At 40.4% G+C, this 22,614-nt stretch overlaps 1 protein-coding gene across 6 annotated transcripts in view; it reads left to right on the top strand.

Moving 5' to 3' along the window:
* The window catches only part of LOC118360348 (sterile alpha motif domain-containing protein 11-like), a 104,716-nt gene that overhangs the window by 34,201 nt on the left and 47,901 nt on the right, over positions 1–22,614 (top strand). For 5 of the 6 annotated variants that reach the window (XM_052482547.1, XM_052482546.1, XM_052482545.1 and 2 more), the window contains one exon: positions 16,107–16,216. In XM_052482547.1, coding sequence (XP_052338507.1) covers positions 16,107–16,216 — 110 coding nt within the window. Of the gene's footprint in view, positions 1–3,812; positions 4,031–16,106; positions 16,217–22,614 lie in introns of those variants that run through there. The other variant, XM_052482550.1, reaches the window with a different exon arrangement.

A 22,614-nucleotide genomic window follows, 5' to 3' on the forward strand; every position in this document is an offset into this window, starting at 1 on the left:
TCACAAACACTGTTGTAAGGACTTAACGAAGAGTTGTAAATGTGTTGCTCATCATAAAACGGAACGGAGAGTTTTTCGTTCTTTATTCCTTCATTACTATTGATATGTGAATAACGTACATGTATGATTTACAAGTAGAAACGTTACATGTACTATATAACCTTTAAATATTTCCAGTGCTTTAGTCTTTTAACCGCAGACCATTTTTACACATGGCTTTGCTTGGTGACATATTTACTGGGCCTTTAAAGGTAGCAACTCTTCAAACGTATGTAGTAGGTCAGTGAAATAATCTATTCAGAAATGTGTCTATGGACTGCTCTTAATCTCTCGTTGGACAAATTCTGTGCGTAAACTGAAGCATCTGTTTCAATGGGATGGAATGCATAAGATACGGAGCAGCAGTAGTTCTGGTGTTTGGGTTTTGATAGATTATTTGGACATACAGAGGTTCCTCCTTTAAAAGTTGCGAGCTTACGCCACGGGACTTTCAGGTCATTTGTGGTTTAGTACGGTACCCTGCGTCAGCACCTCATTGCTCCAGACCAGCGCAAGGGGGAGTTAGAGCACTGATTATGCTTTTGGGTCCTACTGTGTCTCAAACTGACACTGAATGGGCGACATAAACCTAAATAGAAACCGATAATTGATAACTTCAGTATTACTTACTAAAACTGTTGTTCCGCTAAGGTTTTTATTATGTTTTTATGATTTATTACACTTTAAGGGGCATTGCACTAAGAATGGCGCTGACTAGAGAAACGTTCCCGCTGTTCTGTTCTTAGTGCCAGTCTGTACGTTCAAACTAAAACAATGTAGCTAATAATGGCATCTTTATGCTGTCATTAATAAAATAATGATAAAAATACTCTTTCAAAATGACGATGTTCATTTAGTTATGGATTCATAACGAATTACTATGAGAATAACTATCACTGAATTACAGTAATATCCTCCAATCCTTCAATTCTCTAAATGTAATTATTGGAGGACAGTCACATAATATTTTTCGATATACTGTAGCGCTACCGTAGGCAACATGAGTCTCATGTTGATTAATGTGCTGTTAAAAGTGCTGTAGGTCTTATTTATTTAAATAGCATATTGAAGTTAGAAGCAATAGGATTTGAAGCAATAGCCTATGTAACAGTATAGCTTCTGTCCCTCTCCTCGCCTCAAACCCTCTGCACACATCAACAATCACCCTCGAAGCATCATTACCCAATCGCTCCACAAAAGCCACAGCCCTTGCAGAGCAAGGGGAACCACTACTTCAAGGTCTCAAAGCGAGTGACGTCACCGATTGAAATGCTATTAACGCGCACCACCGCTAACTAGCTAGCCATTTCACATCGGTTACACTCACCCCCTTTTGACCTCCTCCTTTTCCGCAGAAACCAGTGATCCGGGTCACGGCACCAATGTAACAGTATAGCTTCCGTCCCTCTCCTCACCCCAACCTGGGCTCGAACCAGGGACCCTCTGCACACATCAACAGTCACCCTCAAAGCATCGTTACCCATCGTTCCACAAAAGCCGCAGCCCTTGCAGAGCAAGGGGAACCATTACTTCAAGGTCTCAAAGCGAGTGACGTCACCGATTGAAACGCTATTAGCGCGCACCACCGCTAACTAGCTAACAATTTCACATCGGTTACGCCTACAACTATTTTAGCACCGTTTTACACTGCTCTGAAACAAGCATGCTCTTGATAAATCAACAAGATTTTTATTTTCACTGAATCTCCATTTGGCTATTAGTTAGACTAGAATTAGAGTGTAGAAATGTTATGCTGTTAGCGTAACTTTTATTTAACTAGGCAAGTCAGTTAAGAACAAATTCTTGTTTACAAGGATAGGCTACTCTTTCCTCCCTGTTGGGGAATTGAACCCCAGTCTCCCACATGCCCTCAGGACACTGGATTCTTTAGCTAAATAGCCCAGTCCTGTACTCCCGATCTTCACGTTGTACAGCACCATATTTTCCATTCCATCCTAACGGAAACCCAGAGGGTTTTTCATTTTCCTTGGAATATAAACATCACAATATTAATCTAATTAATTAAGCAAGTACCAGTCAAAGTTTGGACACACCTACTTATTCCAGGGTTTTTCTTTAGTTTGACTAATTTCTACATTGTAGAATAATAGTGAAGACGTCACAACTATGAAATAACACATATGGAACCAATTAAGAACAAATTCTTATTTACAAGGACAGCCTACTCCTTCCTCCCCGTCAGAGAATTGAACACCGGTCTCCCGCATGCCCGCATTCTCTATTACAGCCATTATTGAAGGCTATCAAATGCTTCTCAACGATGCCCTCTGGTGGTCAAACTAGCACTAACCAGCATTAATGGTACCAGTGTTTCATACTTAAATATCGTGCAATATGCTGCTATTTTTAAAGGAGGAACCACTTAATCAGGATTGGGCAATGGCAGTGCTTAAACTTTGACTGATTCACACGTGTGGTGAAATGAGCTTTGTCTGAGAGTTTTCTTTTTCGAGGATGAAGACTTCGCAAACCGGAACTTATCCAGAGTTACTTACAGTGGTGAATGCATACATTTTCATACTGGTCACCCATGGAAATCAAACCCACAATCCTGGCGTTGCAAGTGCCACGCTCTATCGACTGAGCTACATGGGACACCATCACACACTGACACATCACACTATTACAACAGTGTGACAGTTTTGGAATAAATATATTTTCAAAAAAATCCTTGAGTGGCTACTTTGGGATTTTGACAATGAAGCCCTTCATCTACAGATGAACTCATGGATACCATTTTTATGTTTCTTTGTCCATACTGGAAGGAAGTTACAGGTAGTTTCGCGAGCCAATGCTAAGATGCTAGCAGACACCATAGATCTCCAGTCATTATGCTAACGCTCGTTAGCAATTGCACTAGCGCTAGTTAGCAACTTCCTTCAAACTGCACGCAGAAACGTAAAAATTATATCCACGAGTTTATCTGACTTTGGGGAAGTAGATAAAGGGCCTCATTGCCAAAATCCTGAAGTATCCCTTTAAGAAGCATCAGGTACTGCTGGAATGTCTGGAATGCTGGAATGCCTTCCAATTGCATGTCCATCTTGGTAAATGGTTTATAAAGCACCTACATTAAACATATTATGAATGATCTTATGAATCATTATTAAATACTTTGAAAGTTGTTTATAAATGTGCGAATAACTAGGTTACTAACATTTACAAATGTGTGAGTAATGATTAATGCATTTTCAGTAAACTATTTACTAATCCATTATAAATGTTTTCTTACATGGAGTTATGAAAAGTGCTACCGGAATCCATCATACTGGCTAAATATTTGACGGTGGTAGCGTATGTTTAGTGTCTTATACTCAAGGGCAAAACAAAGCCTACCTGAGTGTTGTTTGAGTTTGACGTTGTGTAGATAACAAGGCTTTGATTCCAAAGTGCTGACAGAGAGTCTGGGTAATTACCGAGCAACCACCACGGATTATATAAGTTCCACCTGCAGACGTTGGGCATTTAAGGAGCACCCTGTGGAAAAACGCCACACAACACATACGTTTATAGCCTTAGAAAACTCACTAATTCAAGCATTTATGTCATATGTTTCTATTTCATGTACACAACCATAAAATGTTTCCTTTTCAAAAGCAAAATGTTTCCCATATTTCTTATGGAAGGGGAAATAGCAATATTGCTTGTGTAGTATAACAGTCTAAGTAGATTACATGTCTGAAATGGGAGGAGGGAGGTTGTCACAAGGGTGCTGGTAGTAGACCCTTCTGTGGGACAAAGCGAGAGGTGTGCTGTGCAAAGCAGCCATTCCTATTTCCACTGGGCATAGCCTTCCGTGAACCGCTGGACGCTAACATAGCAACCACAACATTGCTCTGTGTATCTGAAAGTAGTCCCTGCAAGGTGTCCAGCCCCTCTCTAGGAAGCAGAGATGCTAGAGGCTGAACCCAGTGGAGGCCAACTCGCACAATTTCTGCTAGAATCACGATACCTCACTCTATCAATGCTGGTATGTACTGGAGTAGAATTTATGATCTGTGTAAATTAGCATTTTGTCTTAAGTCAGTTTTTAGTACTGTAGAAATAGATAATGTAAGTTGTGTATTTATTTATATTGATGCAATAGTAATGTTCGCTGAGGGAAAAACCTCAGCTCAGCAGAGGCAAAGTGTGTTCGAGGTTTTATGCTAAGAAGGTAAGTCTGAAAGATGTTTGTTTACAGTTGTGTAGTGGAGGAATGGGTAGGAGCCCAATACTAATTCATAGAATTGTCTTAAAATTGTCCAGGCAGTTTTCTTGAGTTTCGTTTTTTAGTCCAAGAATTAAGGTTGGCCTGTGTCTCAGTCGTTCTCTCCTTATAGACGGCAATCTTTCCGTTTAAACAATGGATATACGTTACTATTATAATAGTACTATATTTTTTATATTTACATTTGATCGTGTATGATAAACCTACGTTAATAAAACAAGAACCTTTCTCTTACTTCTGGTCTTGGTGAGATTGTGTCTTTAACTTAGAGCCAGCAAGCATCATGGCGACAGAGGAATTCTTTGGAAAGGACTTTCTCCTAAAGTTCTAATTATTGAATACGGAGCTATTTGAGCTTTCTGGAAAAAAAGGCTGAAGACCTATTTGCTACTTTCACACGCTTCTCCATGGCAACAGGATAGGAGGTACTTGCAGCAAGAATCCAGTTTTCCACATACACGGAAGTGTGGAATTTGTCTTCTTTCTGTGCAAAAGATGACTTTTGCATGGAGGGTCTAGTAAAGATGCTCACGATGTCACTGTCTCTCCATGAAAACATTTGGAGGGTTGCATTTTAAACAGGGCACTGTTCCAAAGTGCTGTTGGATTATGCACTATAGGAAACCTACCTTTCTTAGAGTTGAAGTCCTATAGAATCTCTTTTGAATCTCGGTCCCTGGTTTGAAGAATTGCTTAATTTAATCCCAAATTATTATTGGTAATTTACTTTCTAAAACTCAATATCACCTCTGCAGAGAGCGGCAACGCAATGAGACAATAGATAATACGCAATGAGACTATTAGATAACAGATGATAATAGATAAAATATCTGAGATCAGATACTGAGATCTGACATTTGACATTTGGGAGAATATTTGGATCGATCCATTACTAAACATACTCACATCTCCAAGATTGGATTCTGACACCATCTTCTGGCTCAGTGTAGTGGTTTAGTTAGAGAGAACCTTACCAAGTCTCCATGAGGCAGACGTATCTTTTATTTCATTGTACTTTTCTTTCTCTCTGCAGCCATATCGGCCCCACATCAGCTTTTGTAAGGAAGGAACAACAGGGAAAGCCCAAGAGATATCGCGGGCTGTTCTTATTTATTTATGTATTTATTTATGGATTTATTTATGACTCCCTCTGCTTTGCTCGGGCCCCAGTTGCAGGCTGTCTTTCCATCCAAATGTGAATGGCACACGGAACACAAGTCTTTGTCTGAAAACATAACAAAACACGAAGTATGTCGAAATCCATGTCTTTGCATTAAGCCTTTGTTTTTTTGACAATTATTTATTTTTCTCACCAAAAGACCTTACATAAGTACATTTTGGTCTAGAGAACGAAGATATCACTCAGCAATGGTAATTAAATCCTTTTTTTAACTGCCGCTGTTTATTCGCATGAGCCCATATCAGATGGTCATTTGAACTCGAGTCAGGCCTGGCTATAGTAAAGGATGTGGATCACCTGCAGGTGCAGGTTGTAGCCAGCTGTGTGGTCTGTTTTTTTGTTTTGAGGTCGGAGTAGGAGGGAGGGCTCTGCAGTAGCGCTATAGCTGCAGGCAGCAGGTGTTCCAAGCAAGCTGTCATCTCTCTGGGTGCATCCCAAATGGCACGCTACTCCCTATATAATGTACTACTCTTGACCAGATTGGGTACTGGTCAAAAGCGTTGCACTATATAGGGAATAGGGTGCTATTTGGGATGCAAACTCCCTCTACACCTGCATGATACCTCCATGGCCCCGCCATGGCAGCTGCCTATCTCTCATTGTCCCCTCTGTCCCCCTGTCTGTCAGTGCAGTGTCAGCTGTGGTGTCAGACATGGCATCGGGGTGCCCAGGCTGCCAACCCGTGCCCGCCAGTGTCAGCTCACACTATGAGCTCCAGCTTTGTCCAGGTCCTCTTTGCCAATGTCACAGCAGGGCACTGCGGGGTTGCCCTCTGCTATTCTGTTCCCATGCCAGGAGAAGATGTTTTCCATGGCGTTTGGAGAGTCTCATTTGTTTCTCCTTTGGTAATGTCAGAACAGCAGCTGCTACCTCCCTTCCAGCAACTTTCCCAGTGAGCCTTTTCTGTGGGGGCTATTTTCTGTTTGAGTGCCGCTGCAGTTTCAGGAAAGTTTTATAGTCACTTGTGAGTTATTATGGACACTAATAGACAGTGTCACAACACATTATACAGTGTCTCCAGAAAGTATGCAGTATTCGTACCCCTTATTACATATTGTGTTGCGCTACAGGCTGAATTCAAAATGGAGTTCATGTTTTTTGGGGTTCTCACCCATCTACACACAATGCCCCATAAATGACAAAAATGTTGCACATTTAATGAACGTGAAATACAGAAATATCTTATTTACCTACATTTTCACACCCCTGAATCAATACTTTGTAGAAGCACCTTTTGGAAGCAATTAGCGCTGCTTTTTGGGTAAGTCTCTAAGAGCATTATTCCTTTAAAAATTCTTCAAGCTCTGTCAAATTGGTTGTTGATCATTGCCAGACAACCATTTTCAGGTCTTGCCATAGATTTTCAAGCAGATTTAATAAAAAACGGTAACATTCACACTCTTCTTGGTAAGCAACTCCGGTGTAGATTTGGCTCTGTGGTTTAGGTTATTGTCCTGCTGAAAGGTCAATAAATCTCCCAGTGTCTGTTGGAAGCAGACTGAATCAATCAAATGTATATATAAAGCCCTTTTTACATCAGCTGAACCAGGTTTTCCTCTAGGATTCTGCCGTTCCATTTATTTTTTATCCTGAAAAACTCCCCATTCCTTAACGATTACAAGCATACCCATAACATGATGCAGCCACAACTATGCTTGAAAATATGGAGAGTGGTACTCAGTAATGTATCGTATTTGCCCCAAACATAACACTTTGAACTTAGAACAAAAAGTGAATTGCAAACAGAATGCATATTTTGGAATATTATATTTTTTACTGTCCTCCTTTTTACTCTGTCAATTAGGTTAGTACTGTACAATGTTATTTATCCATCCTCAGTTTTCTCCTATCACAGCCAATAAATTCTCTAACTCTTTTAAAGTCACCATTGGCCTCATGGTGAAATCCCTGAGTGGTTTCTTTCCTCTCTGGCAACTGAGTTAGGAAGGACGCCTGTATCTTTGTAGTGACAGGGTGTATTGATACACCATCCAAAGTGCAATTAATAACTTCACCATGCTCCAAGGTATATTCAATGTCTGTTTGTTTTTATTATCCATCTACCAATAGGTGCCCTTTGTGAGACTTTTTAAAACCTCCCTGGTCTTTTTTGTTTAATCTGGTTTTGGGCCAATCATTCAAAAATCATCTTAAACACTGTTATTGCACACAGTCCATGCAGCTTATTGTGTGACTTGTTAAGCACCTTTTTACTCCTGAACTAACTTACGCTTGCCATAACAAAGGGGTTGAATACTTACTGACTCAAGACATTTCAGCTTTTCATTTCTTCATTAATGTAAAAAACGTAATTCCACTTGTACATTATGGGGTATTGTGTGTAGGCCAGTGACCCAAACACGACATCATGTGGAAAAAGTGAAGTGATGTGACTATTTTCTGAAGGCTTTTGTATGTGTATTATAAGGCTTTGTAAAGGATGTTATTGCATTATATGTATGTACTTCATAAACAGTGATACCAGGAATGTCTCTCTGGTCTAATGGTCATCAATACCAGCCCAGCCCACACATCTGTTTTTTTTCCTCCCCTCTATACAGCGAACTAAAGACTGAGTTTGGTAATCACTCTCTGAGAGTCAATGGAACTGTGAAAAATGTGACTGGACCCACTAGTTTCCTTTCAATGTGACAATGAGATGCAGTGTACATGAGTTATTTTACTCTTTTCTCCTTAACTGATTCAGAAATAGCCTCCAAATTGTCAGTTGTCTGAACACTTTACTGATTTACGATGGGTCTTTTTCAGAAATATATTCACAAACCATCTATCAGCAATGTTCTCCTCTAAAAGTTTGATATTTTCTATGTTATGGGTGAGTAGATTTTGGAGCTCATTGTATTGAATGGATCATGTTTCTGATTCTCAATCCGTGGCAACGTTACCCTGCATTAGAGCCTGGCTAATAAAGTAGTAGCATCTGGGTCATGGCATCTCTATCAGTCTGTCAGTTAGTCTGTCCTGTGGACTAGACCAACTGGGGATGATGAGGGTGGTATTGATCAGTTTAGGGATGAGCCCGAGGATGAGATGATTGTCTTCGGTGTGCAGCCTAGGCCATAAGACAGAATCTCATGTTCTTCTTAGCTGTCACCACCACATCCAATCGCTACCCCCTTCCCTTACCCTATGCCCCCCCCCCCACCCACCCACCTACCCAACTCGTGAGGGAGAGCTGAGTCAGGCGGCTAGGACTTAACCCCCCCCACACACACACATCCCACATCCCCTGTAGCCCAAGCACAGATTATGACCTTGGCCTGGCCACCCATGCAGGGGGGAGGAGCTGTCCCTCTTTAGCCAACCATGCAGGGACTGCGCATGAAAAGTGTGCTAATTACCAGCGCTAATGATGTCCTTGTTCATCACAGCTTAGCACCGCAACATTGCCATGTGATAATAACCCCGTAGCCTCAGTGAGAAGTTCAGAGTAGCATTAGGACGATCACTTTCAATGATAGGGAGCAGGTAGGGTCAGGGGGTTTAGTTGCTAGCGGATCTCAATTTTGTGGATCTGTGATTTTCTGCATGATGTAATCTAAATTAGCCCGTATGACTATGAACCTTAACAAAGTAGACCTGAATTGCGTGTAGCAAAAACATCATAGAAATGAGATTTTCAACTTCTTTACAGGTTGTATTTTGATTGAGGTCTAGGGCTTGGTTGGAGTAGTGTCACCGAAAGTGTGACGTCATGGCACAACTAAAGCATGATTTGTCGCTTAGCAACTCTAGGCAGACTTATTTTCTCTGCGTTCTGTTTTGTTTTAAGTTTGACTCATTGATTCCCGTTGACTGACAAGCAACTGGTATCCCAACGTGGTCAGAATCAGACAAAATAAATTCCCCCGCATCTGTTCCGTACAATTTGGAAAACAGCTCGGAGCACGGCAGGCTGGCATTACGGAGCTAGAGCCTATAATCATTGTGCTGTAAAAATCCAGAATCCAGCAGCCGCAAACCATGTGGCCTCCTCAGAGTGGTGGCCAATCAGAACCATCCCCAGCCACTATGCCTTGTCACCTTGACTCCCTCCACTGTCCCTTCTTGGTTAGCAATAATGTTCCCTGAACATATGGGGGAAATTCTGGATCCTGTTCTTATGTAAGACAACTAGTATGTTCACCAAACTTGATTTGAACATATTCAGTTGACCTTGATACTCCAAATTTAAGGAAACGGGGGAAAACTATTAAATGGAATGACATTCATTCATATCTTCCTTATCTGTATTTTGTATTTTCTGCAATAAAATAACACTTGAGGCATAACTTTTTCAGAATTTAACATTCAATAAACCAAACCTTTTCGACCGTATGCCCCATAGCCATATAGTGACGGAGAGATTCGTCTGTGATAGTCCCTCAAATGATAAGCGCCTATTTTCCATCGTTATGCCGTTTAATGCGATCAGAGCGCTAATCAGATTGCGTTGAAGTAACTCCATGACACAGTTGTGTCCGTAGTTGCTGCTTGCTGGATTAGAGGGAGCTGTGCATGGCAGGCAGATCCAAGCCCTAATCTCTAAAACCCTCCTATGGTTTGGCCTTGAAGAGAGGCGAGGGCAGTGGTGTCACAGTGGGAGAGAGGGCTTTAAAGTCCAGGGACTACAGTTGAAAATGAACCAACTTTTGGGTTGTACCATTGGATTAATAGATTTCTTTTGCATCTGTAGATACCAACCATTAGTCTGTGTGATTAACGGGGGCTGAGCTAGAGTGGTGTTTATGAGAAGGTGCCCGAGGCCGGATCATTTTACAAAAACGTCTGTAAAGTCTGGTTTGAGCTACAAAACGTATCTATGAAAAGCTGAGGCTCTCATGAACACGCACATGTAAATGTTTTGCTCTATGACGCTGACAAGTGACACAAGAGTCGTTAGAAGGTAAGGGGTTCTTCTACATAGAAGATCATAGGAAGTACCAGGACATAGTGTCGGTAATACTGTAATAAGCTCACATAGTTTGCTGTCACAAACTCTGCACAGTTGTCACTGACTAGTTGGATATTCATATCCCAGTAAGCTAACAATTTCTGTACTTACAGCATTCATATAAATGTGGTTTTATCAGGTTGTTGCTGACCTTCATTTTTTATTGACATTTGTTAATAAAACTAATGAATGCAGCTGTTGGCAGTAAGCACGCTTCATTTAGCAGCCCTAGCACCAGCAAGGCAAAGTCTTCCCATTTTTAACCATTTCATGTGTCTGAAGGTAGAACTCCGCCTACTCGGCAGGCCCAGAGAGCAAATCAAGAGCACCTATTGGGCTACCACTGGCCAATCAGATAGCTCAGATCACTGTGTCTGCCCAGTTTCCACGGGCCATAGAATGTAAAAAGAAGCCTCAAACACACAGCAAAGTTGATACTGTGAGATTTCAAGACTTTTAAAACCATGACGAGAGAGAGACTTAATGAATACAGCAAAGAGCTGCTATTTTCATGAATAAATTCATGTTTAAGCTGTTATTAAGCACTGTCATCACTTTGTTCAAAGCCATAAAACGTGCATTCTCCCTACTTCCACTCGCGCTACAACCAGCACTGCAGATGCAATGAATGAGTACAGCAAAGTGTTCAGATAAGATGGCGTTGTTATTATTAGCAGCTTGGGTATTTTTTAATTCCGAGGAGTATTTCACTTTCTCAAGTCATAGGAGTAACAACATGAATTGGTGCGTGAGGCAGAACAATGCAGCGCGACTTGAGTTTCGCCATCAGCTGGAAGACTGTGTCCCCTTTTCTCAGAGGAGGGATAGCTGAGGGACGATACGTTGGGTGAGTGGCAGCCTCACTGCTGCTCCCTCCCCCCAGACTGACCATCAAATGGCGGCCATCCACTCAGCTGTGCCTCGCTAGTAGGCTAATACAACAAATTCAATCCAATCAAACTTTATTTGTCACATGCACAACAAGTGTAGACCTTACCGTGAAATACTTACAAGTCCTGAACCAACAGTGCAGTTCAAGAAGAGTTAAGAAAGTATTCACCAAATAAACTAAAGTAGAATGTAAAAAATAATAAAAAGTAACACAATAACATAACAATAACGAGGCTACATACAGGGGATACCGGTACAGAGTCAGTGTGCAGGGGGCACAGGTTAGTTGAGGTCATTTGTACATGTAGGTAGTGAAGTGACTATACGTAGATAATAACCAGCGAGTAGCAGCAGTGTGCAAAATGTCCAGTGGTAAATATAATAGTCCGGTGGCCATTTGAATAATTGTTCAGCAGTCATATGGCTTGGGGGTAGAAGCTGTTAAGAAGCCTTTTGGTTCTAGACTTGGAGCTTGTCGTGCGGTAGCAGAGAAAACAGTCTATGACGTGGGTGACTGGTGTCTCTGACAATTTTACGGGCTTTCCTCTGACACTGCCTATTATATAGGTCCTGAATTGCAGGAAGCTTGGCCCCAGTGATATACTGGGCCGTACGCACTACCCTCTGTAGCGCCTTACGGTCAGATGCCGAGCAGTTGCCATACCAGGCGGTGATGCAACTGGTCAGGATGCTCAGGGTAAATGATCAGTGTGATCATATACCACATTTAAAAAAATATATAATTTCAAAATGGTCTGGGAAGAACAACATTGGCAGGGCAATTCTGTTTTTAATTGGTTAATGTTGCATTATGGTTTTGTTTAAAAAAAACCTGAGCGATAGATCTCAGTTTGCATTTTGACCCAGAAAGTGATCTTGACTTAGAAAAGGTTGGTCAACGCTGGTCTACATTGTTTTTCTATATTTCATAATCCTGTAATAGATTTTAGTTTTGAGGATGAAGTTTGGCAGATAGTTTTGAGCAGTTTTGATTTGTCATGTGACATGTTTCATTTACTGTAGCCATGAAATGTTGTGTTATGTTATGTTATGTTGTGTTATGTTATCTTAGGTTGTCTTATGTTATGTGTTATGTTATGTTGTGTTATGTGTTCTGTTGTGGTATGTTATGTTTTGTGTTTTGTTATATTGTGTTATGTTATGTGTTATGTTGTGTTATGTTATGTGTTATGTTATATTGTCTTATGTTATGTTATGTTGTGTAATGTTATATTGTGTTATGTTTTGTGTTATGTTATGTTGTGTAATGTTATGTTGTGTTATGTTTTGTGTTATGTTATGTTGTGTAATGTTATGTTGTGTGTTATGTTATATTGTCTTATGTTATGTGTTATGTTATGTTGTGTAATGTTATGTTATGTGTTATGTTATATTGTCTTATGTTATGTGTTATGTTATGTTGTGTAATGTTATGTTATGTGTTATGTTATATTGTCTTATGTTATGTGTTATGTTATGTTGTGTAATGTTATGTTATGTGTTATGTTATATTGTCTTATGTTATGTGTTATGTTATGTTGTGTAATGTTGTGTTGTGTAATGTTATGTTATGTGTTATGTTATGTGTTATGTTATGTTGTGTAATGTTATGTTATGTGTTATGTTATATTGTCTTATGTTATGTGTTATGTTATGTTGTGTAATGTTGTGTTGTGTTATGTTATATTGTCTTATGTTATGTGTTATGTTATGTTGTGTAATGTTATGTTATGTGTTATGTTATATTGTCTTATGTTATGTGTTATGTTATGTTGTGTAATGTTATGTTATGTGTTATGTTATATTGTCTTATGTTATGTGTTATGTTATGTTGTGTAATGTTGTGTTGTGTTATGTTATATTGTCTTATGTTATGTGTTATGTTATGTTGTGTAATGTTATGTTATGTGTTATGTTATATTGTCTTATGTTATGTGTTATGTTATGTTGTGTAATGTTGTGTTGTGTTATGTTATATTGTCTTATGTTATGTGTTATGTTATGTTGTGTAATGTTATGTTATGTGTTATGTTATATTGTGTTATGTTTTGTGTTATGTTATGTGTTATGTTATGTTGTGTAATGTTGTGTTGTGTAATGTTATATTGTGTTATGTTTTGTGTTATGTTATGTTGTGTAATGTTATGTTGTGTAATGTTGTGTTGTGTTTATGTTATGTTATGTGTTATGTTGTGTCATGTTATGTTGTGTTATATTGTGTTATGTTATGTGTTATGTTATATTGTCTTATGTTATGTTTTATGTTATATTGTGTTATGTTATTGTGTTATGTTGTGTTATGTTATATTGTGTCATGTTGTGTTTATGTTATGTTGTGTTTTGTGTTATGTTACATTGTGTTATGTGTTATATTGTGTCATGTTATGTTATGTGTTATGTTATATTGTGTCATGTTGTGTTTATGTTATGTTGTGTTTTGTGTTGTGTTTATGTTATATTGTGTTATGCTATGTGTTATGTTATGTTTTGTGTTGTGTTTATGTTATGTTATGTGTTATGTTGTGTCATGTTATGTTGTGTTATATTGTGTTATGTTATGTGTTATGTTATATTGTCTTATGTTATGTGTTATGTTATGTTGTGTAATGTTGTGTTGTGTTATGTTATATTGTGTTATGTTATTGTGTTATGTTGTGTTATGTTATATTGTGTCATGTTGTGTTTATGTTATGTTGTGTTTTGTGTTATGTTATATTGTGTCATGTTATGTTATGTGTTATGTTGTGTTATGCTATGTGTTATGTTATGTTATGTTTTGTGTTGTGTTTATGTTATGTGTTATATTGTGTTATGCTATGTGTTATGTTATGTTTTGTGTTGTGTTTATGTTATGTTATGTGTTATGTTGTGTCATGTTATGTGTTATGTTGTGTTATATTGTATTATGTTATGTTGTTTTATGTTAAGTTGTCTTATATTATGTGTTATGTTGTGTTATGTTATGTGTTATGTTGTGTTATATTGTGTTATGTTATGTTTATGTTGTGTTATATTGTATTATGTTATGTTGTTTTATGTTAAGTTGTCTTATATTATGTGTTATGTTGTGTTATGTTGTCTTATGTTATGTGTTATGTTGTGTTATATTGTGTTATGTTATGTTTATGTTGTGTTATATTGTATTATGTTATGTTGTTTTATGTTAAGTTGTCTTATATTATGTGTTATGTTGTGTTATATTGTATTATGTTATGTTGTTTTATGTTAAGTTGTCTTATATTATGTGTTATGTTGTGTTATATTGTATTATGTTATGTTGTTTTATGTTAAGTTGTCTTATATTATGTGTTATGTTGTGTTATATTGTATTATGTTATGTTGTTTTATGTTAAGTTGTCTTATATTATGTGTTATGTTGTGTTATATTGTATTATGTTATGTTGTTTTATGTTAAGTTGTCTTATATTATGTGTTATGTTGTGTTATGTTGTGTTATAATCTGTTATGTTATTTTTTGTGTTATGTTGTGTTATGTTGTCTTATGTTATGTGTTATGTTGTGTTATATTGTGTTATGTTATGTTTATGTTGTGTTATATTGTATTATGTTATGTTGTTTTATGTTAAGTTGTCTTATATTATGTGTTATGTTGTGTTATGTTGTGTTATAATCTGTTATGTTATTTTTTGTGTTATGTTGTGTTATGTTGTCTTATGTTATGTGTTATGTTGTGTTATATTGTGTTATGTTCTGTTTATGTTGTGTTATATTGTATTATGTTATGTTGTTTTATGTTAAGTTGTCTTATATTATGTGTTATGTTGTGTTATAATCTGTTGTCTTATTTTATGTGTTATGTTGTGTTATGTTATGTCTTATGTTATGTGTTATATTGTATTATATTGTTTATGTTGTTTTATGTTATGTGTCTTATATTATGTGTTATGTTATGTTATGTTGTGTTATATTCTGTTATGTTATTTTTTGTGTTATGTTGTGTTATGTTGTCTTATGTTATGTTTTGTTGTTATATTGTGTTATGTTCTGTTTATGTTATATTGTCTTATGTTATGTTGTTTATATTGTGTTATGTTCTGTTTATGTTGTGTTATATTGTATTATGTTATGTTGTTTTATGTTAAGTTGTCTTATATTATGTGTTATGTTGTGTTATAATCTGTTATGTTATTTTTTGTGTTATGTTGTGTTATGTTGTCTTATGTTATGTGTTATGTTGTGTTATATTGTGTTATGTTATGTTTTGTGTTATGTTTATGTTGTCTTATGTTGTGTTATGTTATATTGTCTTATGTTATGTGTTATGTTGTGTTATGTTGTGTTATGTTATGTTATGTTGTCTTATGTTATGTGTTATGTTGTGTTATGTTATGTGTTATGTTGTGTTATGTTATGTGTTATGTTGTGTTATGTTATGTGTTATGTTGTGTTATGTTATGTGTTATGTTGTGTTATGTTATGTGTTATGTTGTGTTATGTTGTGTTATGTTATGTTGTCTTGTGTTATGTGTTATGTTGTGTTATGTTATGTTGTCTTATGTTATGTGTTATGTTGTGTTATGTTGTGTTATGTTATGTGTTATGTTGTGTTATGTTATGTTTTGTCTTTTTACTATCAAAATAAAGAGAGTCCCACACTCCATATATCAACTTCCAGTCATTTCTTGGGTATTTACCAACGTTTCGGCATCACTGTGCCTTCGTCATGGTTCATGTTCTGTGTGTTTTTTGCTATCCTTTTGTTACTATGTGTTTGTGCCTTGTTGCGTCTTAATAACGTGTCATATAAAGCAGTTTGTTAGTTGCTAACCCCCTGACTCTGTGTGTTTCAGTCGTGACAGTGACCTCTCTAAAATCATCTCCAACCTCCACCACACAAGACAGCACGGCATGCCCGAGGACCAGCCAGCCACTGACCTCAGCACCAACACAGTACAGACAGGTAAGATACTACAAGACCTGGGATGGGGGATTGGGTGTTGTGTGTGTTTCTATATGTCTGTGTATTTCTTCGTTTTTCTCCCTGTGTTCCACCAATTTGCGATAAGGTTCCGTTTTCTTTACATCAACATGAGTAATTCATCACCATTATGCATTCGTCCCTTCATTTGCTGTAATTAGTTTGATTGGGGAACTTACTGTCAGCTTATTACTGATTCCTGAAGGTGGCTCTCAAGTCGATTACCTCAGGTTCTTGTGTGCCTGTTCTATTGCACTCCAGGTTTTTCCTTAGCCCCATGTTTTAAATCACCACTAAATAAATAGCTTTGTTTGCCATTAATCCAGTTTCATGGGCGTAAAGGACACCATGGTGTGTGTTAAGCTACAGTAAGAGCCTTCAGACAGTTTACAGCCCGACAGTTAAACGCCCTAAAAACACCAGCCACTGGTTCATCAGTTTTAGTTTCTGTTTTCTGTTTTCGTTCAGAATTAGACTGAATGTTGGAACGTTATACTTTCAGGTAGATACTTGTGTAATATTCCTGTGTAACATGAAGTGATAGAGTGGATTTGGTATTCTGATGATAACTTTTCTGATTTGTGTCCTTGTATATTGTGATCTGTGCCCATGCATCCGTATGTGTTTCATCAAAGGTATATTGAGTCATTTAAATGTTTTATGTTACCTTTATTTAACGAGGCAAGTCAGTTGCCCACAAATGATTTACAATGACGGCCTACCCCGGCCAAACCCTAACCCGGCCAAACCCTACCCCGGCCAAACCCTAACCCGGCCAAACCCTACCCCGGCCAAACCCTAACCCGGACGAAGCTGGGCCAATTGTGTGCCGCCCTATGGGACTCCCAATCACAGCCGGTTGTGATACAGCCTGGAATCAAACCAGGGGATGCCTCGTGCACTGAGATGCAGCACCTTAGACCGCTGCGCAACTCAGGGGCAAAAAAACAGTTGTCTCATTTTTCTAAAGATAGATGGTTCTATTTAGTAGACATTGAATAAACTACCACTAATAGGGATTAGCTGTGTCTGAAGTCCCCTACTGTTTTGGTGGACGAAGGTGTCAGGAAGGGCCAATTATACTGTAGGGACATACTGTATACATATTACACTCTAAATACTCTTTCATTCCAAACTCCAATCTCCCAAATGTTGGGTTGGTAGTGACCCGCTGGTTTGTGGGTTAAAACTAGGTTTAGCCGAGCTAAAACAGTTTTGGTTAAATCGAGTTTGTCAGAAGAAGTTCAGGATTTGACAATACAAGATGTCTAAGATGTTAGGTGGATCCTCCGCCTGACAGTAGTCTATGGGCCAGGAGAAACTGTAATTCATAGTTTGGTTTTCTTGAAAAAGTCAGGACAAACTTGTAAACTGTTACCAACAAAGTTGGTCAACCACAGATGGATCCCATAAAGCAGTACCCATACCATGTTAAAGTGGTACATTGTTCAGTGGGGTGAGCATTACCCCCTGCGGACATTCTGTTCTTCTTCATCACATTAGTCAGAGGGGCATACGTGTGGCATAGTCACACCCCAAATCCGACACCTCGTCTTCTACTGTATCTCTCTGATCTCATCCGCCCAGAAGCTTAATTGCCCATACGGTACATAATACAGAGGAATGAGGGGGCGGAGGGATGTCTGTTTATCCCCCCTCATGTGGGTGGGGGACGGGGGTGATAAAGTCGCAGCTGTCCAATGTCTTCAGACCCATGTTTGGGACAGATTTCCCCAAAAGACCTGTCTAATCAGCTGCTAAGCCTAATGGAGAAATTAGCCTGTGAATGGTAATCTTAATGGAGAAAGACACAAAGCGATGAGGGAGGGTAGGGGGAGGAGGATGAGGGGGAGGGGGGATGAGTGCGGTGCGGCAAGCGCCGGAGGGGGCCTGGGCCTAAAAACTGTCAGTTTGAGCATTAAAGGGAGATTTAACAGGGTGGCTAAGCGGCTCGCTACGTGTCTGTAAACAAGTCCAATCCCATCAGCCACTGGCTCACATTCTGTCTGCCAGATAAATTAGAGAGAGACACACACATACACAGTAGTGCGTGTGCGTACACACACACACATGGGTGTATATGCACATCTAACGCACACACAAACAAACACAGATGTGTACATGCACACGCACGCACACACACGCGCACTTATAATTTGTGTCATATAACAGTTTTAATACCTGACACATGATATGAACTTTTGAATCGTTTTGAATCGTTTCTCCAAAGTACTGTCATGATGTTAAACTACTTAAATTGTGACTGTGGCTGTGGTGGGATTGCTCCAATATCATAGCAGACCCAGACTGGATCCCAAATGTCCCTATGGGCCCTGGTCAAAAGTAGAACACTATATAGGAAATAGGATGCCTTCTGGGATGCACGCCCAGACAAACACTACTGCTAACACTAGTGCTGTACTTCTGTTACATTCTTTAGTGTAGTGCTAACTGCTTTCTGTTCTGTTATAGCATCAAGTCTATTATTGAGCTCACTCCCCACTGTCTAACTTCCATAGCAGGCCTGTGGTTAGAGAAATAGAGAGAAAGAGAGTGGGAGGGAGGGAGAGAGAGAGAGGGTGGGAGGCAGTGTGCCACAAGAAAAGTTTGTAGCGAGGGAGAGAGAGAGAGAGAGATGAATGAGCGTGGTGCTGGTATCGGGAGGGCGGCTGTGGCGGCGGGCGGCAGTGTGTGTGTGTGCGTGTGTGTGTGTGTGTTTGTGTGTGTGTACGTCTGTGTACGTGTGTGTGTGTGTGTGTGTACGTCTGTGTACGTGTGTGTGTGTGTGTGTGTGTGTGTGTGTGTGTGTGTGTGTGTGTGTGTGTGTGTGTGTGTGTGTGTGTGTGTGTGTGTGTGTGTGTGTGTGTGTGTGTGTGTGTGTGTGTGTGAGGGGGGTCAGAGGAAAGGGAAGCAGGCTGCTGAGCCGTCTCCGTGCCGGAGTGGGCCGTTAATTAAATATGAGGGACAGACAGGAGGGCTGACTCCCCCCTCTAGTCCCCTCCCTCCCTCCGCCTCCCAGGCCCCTGGCTACTCTGGGGCTGTGGAAGGGAGGGAGAGAGGAGGGGAGGGCAGGAGGGGGAGAGAGCAGGGGCGCCGGGCTAAGCGTCTGGCTGCCTGTGGAAACTGTAAACCGTGGCTCTGCGGTCAGACCAGAGAGACTAACTGGCGGATAAGGTGTTTTTGTATAGCTTTTTTTTTGTGTGTATGTGTGTTTGAAAGGGAGGATTTTTTTTAAACAGGGTATTATTAGCCTCTTAGGGAGCGTTGGTTGCATCTTGGTCCATCACACTCCTATTAAACAATCTCACACACACACACACACATACACACACACACAGATCACTGATATACAGTGAGTGCACCCAGCCCTAGTCTATAAATGAATGGGTTATTCTAGCTTTATTTTTCCTCTTCAATCATCTCACTCCCTAATCTCTATCCATCTCTCCCTTTGCTTTGCTGTTCCCTACCTATCTTCTTCTCTATCCTTTTCTCCCCCTCCCTCTCTCTCTCTCCCTCTTTCCCTTCCCTCTCCTTCTCTCTATCTCCCCTCTCTCTCCCTCTCTCTCCCTCTCTGTCTCACTCTCTCTCCATCTCTGCTGCCCTGGGGTTGCGCTATGGGAGAGAGGAACAGTGTGTGTGTGTGTGTGTGTGTGTGTGTGTGTGTGTGTTTGTGTGTGTGTGTGTGTGTGCGTGTGTGTGTCCTTGCGTGTGTGTAGCAGCGATGGCGGCAGTGGTGCATCCTCCCTCAGTATGAACGGAAGCTCCTCTCCCTCCCCCCCTCGGTCCGCAGCCAATCAATGAGGGGCTTTCAGCGCCGGCGGAGGCCCGGCGAACAGAGAGGGATCAATAAGTTATTAGCACCATTCTGTCAGCTGTAATGTGGAGATTGATCGGGAGGCCGCGACTCCCGGCCCACCTCTTCCCCAGCCTGATAAAGATGACAGATTAACGGAATAAGTGGAGGAATTAAGGAGTCTTGCTTTCTGAGCTGTCAGTGGCCCTCCGAGGGAAGAAAAGAGAGAGAAAAAGAGAAGAGAGGAAGAAAGAAAGATAGAAAGAAGGGATGAGGATGGAAGGAGGAGAGAAGAAGAGGCAGAGAGAGGGAACGAGAGTAAGGGATGTCCCTGTGGTTGCTTAACTGCCTCTGTGGTAGACGAGTGCGGTAGATGGCTAGGCTAGGCTAGTTCTCCCTCTGTTGAAGCCTTCTTCAGTTTTTTTCTTTCTCTCTCTCCATTCTCATCCCTCATTCTTCCCAGTAGGAGTTAACTAGTGTAAACTGGTTGGGCAGGGGGCAAAAAAGGATTCTGGCAGTTTTGGATGAAGGACTAAGGGGAAATTTGCTAGCGAGCTGGTGCGCCAGACAGGAGATGCAAATGGTAACGAAATATCTTTAGTTTGAGTGAGGGAAAAACATGAGTCGGATAGAAGCCATTGCAATGTCCTTAGCACTAAACATCATTGATCCCCAGGTAGGAGACTAGTTCGCTGGAGGAAATAGCAACTTTGGCTAATCTGTTAGCAGTTAGCAATGTTTAGCCTGAGGGGTTATACAGGTAGAAGACTAGCAGGAGCAAAGTAGAAACTGTGTTTATTAACTGTGTTGAGAGTTAAGGACTTAGCGTTTGCGCTAACAAAGCTAAGACTGGTTTAAGCAGCCAGGTCGCTCTAGATTTACTGCAAAATTAGGTAAGCAGGACATCAGCAGATGACGTCAAAACTGGCCATTAGGGGGCAACAGTGAGCGCTATTACAATCAAGTAGGCTTGGGTTATGCTGGGGCGTTTATAGACAAGAGTTTGGATGTCTGATTCTGCAGTGAGACTGTAAGAGCTTGCTGGGTTTAAGGCGGGTTTCGGTGTTAAATGGAAGCGCCAACGCTTTAAGAAGCACCATTTAATTGGCTTTAAAAGCTTTCCGCCTTAAAATCCCTGACCCTCAGGCAATGGCTCAGAAGAGACACTGTCTTCTGTGAAGTCAGCCCAAATGAAAGTGTGTGTGTGCGTGTTTGTGTGCGTGTTCAATTGAAGCTTTAGGTCTGATATAGGCTACTGTATTAAATCATGTGTAAAATAATCAAAAGTATTATGGTTGTGCATTTAGACACTGTAGGCCAAGGCCAGTGGTTGGAATGGAGATGGGAGAAAGGAGGAGAAGACAGGAGCTCCCGTGTTCCATTCAAGTACCATGGAGAAAGATAAAATCTCTTTCTCTTTCTCTCTATCTCTCTCTGTGTCTCTATCTCTGGGGAGGGGTAGAGAGTGAATCTCCTCATACCCGGAGAGGAAACATCAAACAGGGGGATCGTTAGTGAACCTCCTCTCTCCGACACCAGGTTTCCTCTCCTCTCCTCCAAACCAAACATAAGCCTCCAAGACGCCAACTCTACCACTCCAAACACACTTTCATGCAAAGGCTTGCTTTCTTCCACCTCTCTCTCTCTCTCTCTCTCTCTCTCTCTCTCTCTCTCTCTCTCTCTCTCTCTCTCTCTCTCTCTCTCTCTCTCTTCTCTCTGTCTCTCTGTCTCTCACTCTCTCACCCTTTATTCATCTCTCTCTCTCTCTCTCTCTCTCTCTCTCTCTCTCTCTCTCTCTCTCTCTCTCTCTCTCTCGCTCCTTCCCCAAACTGTTGCCACAAAGTTGGAAGCACAGAATCGTCTTGAATGCCATTGTATGCTGTAGCATTAAGATTTGCCTTCACTGTAACTAAGGGGCCTAGCCCGAACCATGAACAACAGCCCCAGAGCATTATTCCTCCTCCACCAAACTTTACAGTTGACACTATGCATTCGGACAGGTAGCGTTCTCCTGGCATCCGCCAATCCCAGATTTGTCCGTCGGAATGCCAGATGGTGAAGCGTGATTCATCACTCCAGAGAACTCGTTTCCACTGCTCCGGAGTCGAATGGCGGCAAGTTTTACACCACTCCAGCCAATGCTTGGCATTGTACATGGTGATCTTAGGCTTGTGTGTGGCTACTCGACCATGCAAACCCATTTCATGAAGCTCCCAACAAAATGTTCTTGTGCTGACTTTGCTTCCAGACACAATTTGGAACTCGGTAGTGAGTGTTGCAACTGAGGACAGACAAAATGTACTGCGCTACGTGCTTCAGCACTCGCCGGTCCCATTCTGTGAGCTTGTGTGGCCTACCACTTTGCGGCTGAGCCGTTGTTGCTCCTAGACATTTCCACTTCACAATAACAGCACCTACATTTGACCGGGGAAGATCTAACAGGGCAGAAATTTGACTAACTGACTTGTTGGGGCCATGTTAAAAGTCACTGAGCTCTTCAGTAAGGCCATTCAACTGCCAACGTTTGTCTATGGATATTGAATGGCTGTGTGCTTGATTTTATACACCTGTCAGCAACGGGTGT

Source organism: Oncorhynchus keta, chromosome 27 (assembly GCF_023373465.1).
Source record: "Oncorhynchus keta strain PuntledgeMale-10-30-2019 chromosome 27, Oket_V2, whole genome shotgun sequence".
Lineage (NCBI taxonomy): Eukaryota > Metazoa > Chordata > Actinopteri > Salmoniformes > Salmonidae > Oncorhynchus > Oncorhynchus keta.